General features: G+C 41.7%; 1 protein-coding gene across 1 annotated transcript; it reads right to left on the bottom strand.

Annotated features, from left to right (window-relative positions):
- Nucleotides 1-1,510: 1,510 nt before the first annotated feature.
- NIPSNAP3A (nipsnap homolog 3A) lies at nucleotides 1,511-7,902 on the bottom strand. The gene is made up of 5 exons (XM_010163952.1): nucleotides 7,695-7,902; nucleotides 4,995-5,156; nucleotides 2,165-2,314; nucleotides 1,698-1,784; nucleotides 1,511-1,587 (listed from the first exon to the last, which is right to left on the bottom strand). The coding sequence occupies exons 1-5, from the start codon at nucleotides 7,816-7,818 to the stop codon at nucleotides 1,511-1,513; spliced, it is 600 nt and encodes a 199-aa protein (XP_010162254.1). The 5' UTR covers nucleotides 7,819-7,902.
- Between the last annotated feature and the right edge of the window lie 778 nt (nucleotides 7,903-8,680).

The following is an 8,680-nucleotide window of genomic DNA, read 5'->3' as shown; positions in this document are numbered from 1 at the left end:
AGTGATAGTTTATCACTATTTAGTTTTTAGCCATTTACATGTTAAAAAGCTGATCTGTAAAATATAAGACAGTGGTCTCTGAAGTAGTGCTTGTTCCACCCTGAGAATGCTCAAGATGGCTCTGCTGGAGGGAGGGAAGTATTAAGACTTGGGTATAGGAGCTGGGACCTGTTCCATTCCCTTACAGCAGCTGGAACCCACCCATGCACCTTAGACATAAGCATAGCTGACTACAGCTGGTTTTTTAGTGCTTTCCATGAGATCTTAATGCACTTTACAGAAGGAGTAATCATCATTAGGCAGGCTGCATAAAGATCTTTCAGTAGTGATGTGAAAGCAATTGCTTATTGCAGGTCAGTGATTAACCTGTGGAAAAGGCACCCAAGTGCTCTTCCAGTTGGTGACCTTTACATTGCAGAAGAGGGTGCTCTGTACCACCCATGAATTCTCAGCCCATGTGCCATCTGCTCTGCTGCTATTCACTCTTAGCTTATGGGCTCTAAAGCAATTATTATCAAGACTGTTGTTGACCAAAATGTAAGACCTGCCAAATGCTGTACTTGGAGAATGGGGTTTATCATTTCACAGTTTAAAAAGAACAAAGAGCTTGAGCTGTAAGCATTAAAAATTCATGCTTTATCCAAATTTATTTGGCTTTTAACAGTCTGGCAAGAAGTATTTCAAAGACCAAAAGCACATGTAGGTCAGATGAGTTTGACTACACTCTTGAACAATAAGGGCTAATCCAATTTCAGCACCCTAAAGAAATATTAAAATACCTAAGGCAAAGCATTACGTGTGTAATCCACATTTTTCAGGAAGTGTTTACTGAACAAAAAAAGAAAAGGCTAAAGTGAACTATAACAAGGTAGGGAATAAATGCTCTTCTCGTGGCAGGGTTCATCAGGACCCACTATCTGAGCAGCTTCACTGCAGCACCTCCTTGGGTCAATTCCAGCCACACTGACCTTTTATGTTACTCAGAATTAATATAAAGCATCCCAATGAGAAGTCTGATTAAAACAGAACTGGGTAACAGCTACATGGGAGCATTCCTTCTGAAACCAGTGTGCAATAGCCAAGATGTGATAGTTACAAAAGTCACTGAAGTATGTTATGAAAATGATATCCACCCTGAACTGTAACACTGGAAAAGAGCACTTAACTCACTAGGTTTAATAAGTGATCTAGCTGTGCAGAAAAGCATTAAGAACTGAGGGATTACAATAAAAAGACACGTGAAGCGTAGTTCATGCCGTAAGTGATATGGCTCAAGTTCATTTTCCTGGGTATGTAAGAACATCACCATAAACTTCTATTTAGCAATTGGTATCAGGGTACAAAATTTTACTGATTTACGTTGCTAGTGATTAGCATTTTGCATTCATTTATTGTAAAATGAAGAACAGTGGGTTCAGTTAATGAGGATATGACGATCCATGTGATGGCACTTGCTAACAGCACTTCCATCTTGTCCTTTCTGACATCAGTTACCTTCTTTAGAAGAAGGTTACTTCAGCGGCGAGCATTGTAGAGGAATCAGGAGCAAATTTTGCTGAGACTCCAAGAATCTGACACTGTCCCGCACTGAAATTAAATGCATATTTAATTAAGATAGTAATCCAATGAGAAATCATACTTTCCTGAGCATGCATACAGGTAACACTAGTGAGTTCTGTGGATCAGTCATCTCTTACCAGCTGCTACCACTCTGGCATCTTCATGGGCACTGTGCCTTCCTGCTGCGCGGTGATCTGAGGTCTCGTTCCACCAGATTACATGGACTGAGGAAGTACAAATAAAGTCACTTGAATACCATTATGCTGCAATACAACATGTACAGTAAGTCCTAGCAGTCTGCTTTCACCTGTTTGCAGAACCAACTCTCCAGGCAAGTAACTGGTGGGAAGGATGATCCTTTGCTGAGCCTTTAAAAGGTTTGTCTCTTTATCATCAGATCTGAGAGTCTTTTAAATAAAATAGCAGCATGTGGCTCAAGCCTATAACCCAATACACAAAGCTGGGTTCAAGGACTGTTTACAGGACTTTGGTGATCCACACCAACATTTTAATTGAGCCAGCCAATCCTGATCCAGGATAAGGGCTTGCCCCTCTCCCTCCACCCCTTCTCATGGCAAAGTCTGTATCAGAAACTGAGTAGTACCTGTGTTAAGTAATCCATACTCTGTGTGGAAAACACCAATCAGCTTGGTGTAGCCTGTGTTGATATGAGTATTGATTGCAGCTTGAAACGCTTTGCCCCACATTGCTGGCCCACCAGGCTTCATCTGGAAAGTAACCCATTCATATACTCCTGGAAGAAAAGGCAAAGATGACCTCAAGGAAGGAAATATAAATTAATACACCAGTTCTCAAACAGTGTGTTACGGCCACAATGTATTTATTGTGAAACCAGTAATGCAAATCCCTGACATTTGGGGTCATAGGACATGAAACTGCCCCTCTATCCCAGTGTGCACAACTTCTCACAGCATCCAGGGGTGCACAAGAGCACACGCAAGCTGCTTGCTAACTGGAGCTAGTTCAAGTGCAAATGAAAGTACTGGGAGTGTTAAGAACAGAAGGCTTCACACAAAGACCAACATAGCAGTTTTCAGTGTTGCCTGGAAATTTGGGGATATTCAGCCTGCTCTGCAGAAATCACAAATGTTTGTGGGACCTGGATGGCTGACTGAACAAAGCAAGATGGCCTTTTCTACGAGAGCTGATGTCTTCTGGCACTGATGTGGTTTATGACATTATAAACTCTCAACTGGTCACAGCAAGATCTAAAGGCATAACCAAGAGACCAGGATTAGCTTAACATCTCTGGTCTGTCAAATGATCTCCCTCATTTGTAGACTAATGGCATGATTTGCTGAAAAAAACCCCAGTCCTGCTACGAGACACGTTACCCATCTCCTTTCTGTTGAGGTAGTTACTCTAGATAACAACTGATGATACTTCAATAGAAAGCTAGACAGTTGCCATATGGCAATGTATGTCTGGTCTCAGCAATGGGCTGGAGATGAACTAAAATGGGAACAAAGTGTTTCAAAAGTCAGCTCTCCAGTTTTAAGAGAAAACTGGACAACTTTCAACTTCAATTGTAACAACTTAAAATTCAGAATCACAGGGAAATAAAGAACAAAGATTATGTATGCACACGCTGAGGGCTAAAGCAAGGACTGTTCGATGTCACTCCACACAAGAAAGTCTGCAAATGTTCACAAACTGGGTAACTGTTAATACTATTACTACCACATTTGCTACAGAGAAAATTAAAATACATCAGGACAGGATGTCTACATCTAATCTATAATTGTTAGAAAGTATGCTTGACTTACATGTAGCTTTTAAAAGTAGGATTTTTTTTTTTTTTTTCTTAAAACTGTTATGCAAAAGTGTATCAGGTTTGCTTGGCTACAGTTTAGGGGCATGGGGGGCAGAGGGGTGGCTTCTGTGAGAAGCTGCCAGAAACTTCCTGTGTTTGACAGAGCCACTGCCAGCCGGCTCCAAGATGGATCCACCAATGGCTGAGGCTGAGCCCATCAGTGGCAGTGGTAGTGTCTCTGTGATAATATATTCAAGAAGGGGGAAAAAAAAAAACAAAAACCAAAACCCAAACCCGAGAAACAGCAGCTGGAGAGAAGAGTGAGAAGATGTGAGAGACACAGCTCTGCAGACACCAAGGTCATTGAAGAAGGAGGGGGAGGAGGTGCTCCAGGTGCCGGAGCAGAGATTTCCCTGCAGCCTGTGGTGAAGACCATGGCGAGGCAGGCTGTCCCCCTGCAGCCCATGGAGGTCCCTGGTGGAGCAGATGACCACCTGTAGGCCATGGAGGAGACCATGGAGGACACGACCAGCAGGTGGATGCCCAAAAGAGACAGTGACCCTGTGGGAAGCCTGTGCTGGAGCAGGTTCCTGTCAGGACCTGTGGCCCCATGGAGAGAGGAGCCCAGGCCGGAGCAGGTTTGGTGGCAGGACTTGTGACCCCGTGGGGGATCTGCGCTGGAGCATTCTGTTCCTGAAGGGCTGCACCCCATGGAAAGGACCCACACTGGAGCAGTTCATGAACTGTCCTTCATGGGAAGGATTCATGCTGGAGAAGTTTGTAGTGGACTGTCTCCTGTGAGAGGGACCCCACACTGGTGTGTGGGAAGAACGTGAGGAGTCCTCCCCCTGAGGAGGAAGAAGTGGCAGAAACAATGTGTGATGAACTGACCTCAACCCCTGTCCCCCTGCTGCCACTGGGAGGGGGAGGAGGTAGAAAAATCAGGAGAAAAGTTAAGCCCAGGAAGAAGGGAGGGGTGGGGGGAAGTGTTTTAAGATTTGGTTTTATTTTTTATTATCCTCCTCTGATTGGATTGGTAATTAATTAAATTCATTTTCTCCAAGTTGAGTCTGTTACTGTGCCAGTAACTGGTGAGTGATCTCTCCCTGTCCTTATCCTGACCCACAAGCCTTTTGTTATTATTTTTTCTCTCCCCTGGCCAGTTGAGGAGGGGGAGTGACAGAGCAGCTTTGGTGGGCACACGGTGTCCAGCCAGGGTCAGCCCACCACAGAAAGAAGCAGTAACATCAAAGCAAATTGATAAAAGAGAAAAACCTTTGTGAAAGAGAACAATCATTGTCTTCAGTGTCTCCAGAAATGCCCCTCTCACTAACAGATGGACAAAGCTAGTCTGGGGTGACTGCTCTGACCACTACTACAATGTTGCCATTTTACATGCTTATTTAGGCAATTCACACACCTCTTTACAACCTTAACATCAGGTCCCTAGTCAGTTACCGATGTAAGTTAGCATAAAATCCTTCTCAAAAACTTTGTACCTCATCTATGTTATATCACCTTTTTCACATGGGTGTATATACATGTACCCGTTACATAAAAGGTTATAAAACCACGTAATGCCTGGTTTAAACTTTAACCCATTTTTTGTTAGGCCATCAGCATCAGTAACTCTAATCAGCAAAAGAGAAGATAAGCTCACCCCCTTCTTTTGGAGGCTTCCCAAGTTGACACCAGGGTACCAGATAAGCAACCTCATTGTGCTGCTTTTCTATCAAGGGGAGAGCTGAGGACATGAATTTTCCCTGCCAGTCTTTGTCACTTGCTAGTGCACGCCGGACTGCTGTTCTGTGGGCAAAATTATCTGTAAGAAAGGAAAAAAAAAGAAAAAAAACTATGAAAAAATGCTCTTAATGTCACATCAGAGTCAATTAAAACATATCATTACAAGGAGGCAAGAAGCGCTACGTGTGAAAATTATATTTTTAAACAGCTTATTAGTTCGAAGCAGATGTTGTAAGTTTCCTTTAAATTCTGCAAAAATCTTTGCTTTAGCTCTCAGATTTAAATGGTTTCAAACCAAACCACATTTTCCAAGAAACTTTATTATAAAGTTAAAATATATTAAGCAATGTTACTGTTGTTCAAAAAGCAGTTTCCTGCCAGCGTGCAGTTAACCAATCTCACATGCTCAGGAGAGACATTGTATTTATTCCGCGCATGGTACTTGGTGGAATCATCCATGAATCAAACACATCTAAGTTTTGTTGCTTCTTTTATACACATTTTACAACATCACTATCATATTAATACCTCCTACCTATTCTTGATTGGTTAAAGATTCTCATATCATTTACATAATTTTAAGTACTTCTATGCACGCTCAGGGGAAGGTTCTTCACCAGGGTGAGGGTCTTCTTAACCTATGAGCGTGGTTTTTAGCATTATAATGAAGGCAGTTTGCTTCAGGACACCCTAAAAGTAAGTTTTGTTGCCAAGTTGGCCAGTGGGATAGTTATCTATGGCCAGGTTGTCACATAACTCATCCTATATACAATCACTCCTGTATGTTCTCTCTGGTCAAGGTCCAGAGAATAGGGACTTCAAAAAACACAGTGTCCTATCCATTATTAGCTGCTAAGGCGAACGTAAGCTAACCTCTTGGGTTAGGATGCCCTGTATCGTTAGCGTTAAGAAAAGATTCATAGACGGCATCCGCAGGCACTACTGGATGTGACAACAGTTACCAAGGAGAAGGAGATTCAGAGAAAGCACAGTGGATAAGGAATTGAAGTGGAAAAGAAAATTCAGAAGGAATATTAGCCTACCAAGAGAAAATTAAGAAAAACATTAGTTTTGGCTTATATAAAATGATATTAAAATTACAAGTGTAGAAGTAATGTTTGTTTGTTCAGCTACATAAAATGTTATTAAATGCCCCAAATCTAAACTTTTTCTGTCTTTTTTTTTTTTTTTTCTTTTTTTTTTTTTAATTAAAAACAAATCCATTGAATTAAGGGTGTCTGAATTTCAATTGGTTAGGCTGCAACGGCATCTTAAGCAGTATGTTTACGCTGACAGCTTTCAGTAATACAAGAGAAAAATCCAGCATCTGAGAATGGGAAGAACCTTGAGAAATATCAGTAACTTGGGACCAAGAGAAAAAGATACCAATTATTTTTAACTACTAAAAAAATATAAGGAGGGGTCTGATGAATCAAGGAGAAAGGATGTTGTACCTTACACATGTAAACACCACTAGGAAATAAAGAAAAATTGTAGGTTTTTCCTTAGTTTTCCACTTTTAAAGTTTCTCACAGATCATTAAAAATGAGAGGTTTTTTTAGAGAAAGAACAACGCTAAAAAGTTCTGAGAAGCAGGACAATTTATTAACCATATATGCACATAAATTCAAAATATTCCTGTCAACAGGCAGAATGTGTTCCTGTCACTCCTCCATGATAAAAGGGTGACTCTTTATTCTGAACAGGTACTGTGAACATGCTGTGTGTCAACGAGCAGACTGAGGACTTTAGAAAGAAAATTTTCTGCCTCAGAATGCAAATACACCCTGGACTGCAGCAGGTACTCAAAGAAATTATACTAGTGTGCCTTCCCACCTCTCTGTAATCCAAGTATCAAGTTCCCTTGGGCTCCACACAGAGCACGGCAAGCACAGCTAGTTTCTCACATAACTGTAACTTTTCATGGTTCACCAGCACCTTCCAGGTCAGCGCCAACTCCAGCAACATAAAAAGTTGATTACACTGCAAGAAGCCTGTTGCTGCCAAGGTTGAAGAAGCAATGAAACGCTTTGTGCGCTTGGGAAGTCGAGGCTGGTGGAATGGCTTCCCACCTCAGCACAGTCCAGCTGCAGAAGGAGTTTAAGCGTGCAAATTGTGTCCTCATTTGTTCTAGGGGAGTGACTGTTATACTGAACTAAAATTTGAGAATAGTTATTCATGCAAATAAACACACACAGACTACATATAGATTGTTTACACTTATATGCATTATATTATTAAGGAGGTCTCAACCTTTTTTCCATGCATTTTGAAATTCTGAAGACATTTGTGGTTCAGGAACCGTCCCTAAATTAAAAGTATTTACAATGAAAAAAAGCACTCTGCCGTACTACCTCTATTATACCTGTTTTGAGTAGAGATGACTCTTTAAGAACAGTTCCTTAAACAGAACAAAACTCTCTCATCCCCACATGTCAAAATTGTCCTGACAGGCTCTGCAGTGTTCTTCTCAGTAATCAGTACAGGAACACTTTTTTGACACTTTCTTAGGGCAAGAACAACAAACAAAAGCCGGGTGAGTGTTCTCCTTGCCGTCTTGCCTAGGGGATAGGGAGCACAGAGAGAGCGGAGGAGCACAAAAGGATGCTGAGCGTACCGTACTTCCAAATGTGGACAACCTTATTCATTGCTCCCAGCTCTGCAGACCAGAATCCCACCAGCTCTGAGTGAGCTGTGCGAAGGTGAATGTACTTGTTGACCATTTCCACAAACTCCTTCATCTTCGATGGCTTAATATCATATGTGCGAATTTCGTAGAAAATGCTATTATTTTGTCTGGGCCCTGTAGCAAGGGACACGAGTACCTAAGAGAAAATGTTAAGTAAAATAACTGAAACTAATTCTCAAGCCAGAAAGCCACCTTCTGTCTAATTTCTAGACTTTTTTGAAAACAGTGAGATGCTATAGACATGTTTGGGGTTTTTTTTACCGAGGGCTGGGAGAGGAAGTACTTTGTGATCTCCACTACAAAAGTATCTTGTCACTTTTCCCTTTGGAAACTGTTCCCAGGTGGATTATTTGTTGCAACTCCTTTTGTTGGTGCAACAGACCGTGACATGTCTGTTACTTGTCACACTCAGTTGTTCAATTATTAGCCCATAACAAAGCATGATTTTCCTTTTCTCATGCCCTTTCCTCAGGAAGCCAGCAGCAGGATGCAAAAAAAGCCAAAGCAATAAAAAGAGCGGTGGCTACACACATTATTCAAAGGTGAGGCTGCTGATGCCACCGAAGCAGAGGCAACATCAACATCTGCCTGCGTTGCCTTTACCTGACCAATTCACACCACTGCAACCTGTTTTCTAATTACAACTTACATCAGAATTAGCAAATTACATACTGTTGGCAAAATAAAGGAAAAGATGCCAACGCCTGGGAAAAGACCGATTCCTTCCAGGACAAGACTGCTAAAGTCTTCAGTGGCTGCTTCCCGAAGGCTCGTCAAGAACAGGTTTTCTATTTCCTCCAGGTAACACCTTTCAGAAGCCGCAGCACACGCTTACTTTTGCAACCACCTCAATAACCTGGAACATTCTACCCACATCTCAAATAAAACTAGAAAAATTGAGGCCAAACCAGATC

Source organism: Antrostomus carolinensis, unplaced genomic scaffold, assembly GCF_000700745.2.
Source record: "Antrostomus carolinensis isolate BGI_N321 unplaced genomic scaffold, ASM70074v2 scaffold6363, whole genome shotgun sequence".
Lineage (NCBI taxonomy): Eukaryota > Metazoa > Chordata > Aves > Caprimulgiformes > Caprimulgidae > Antrostomus > Antrostomus carolinensis.
Note: the sequence above shows the minus strand (reverse complement) of the source record. Positions and strands in the feature narration are given on the sequence as shown.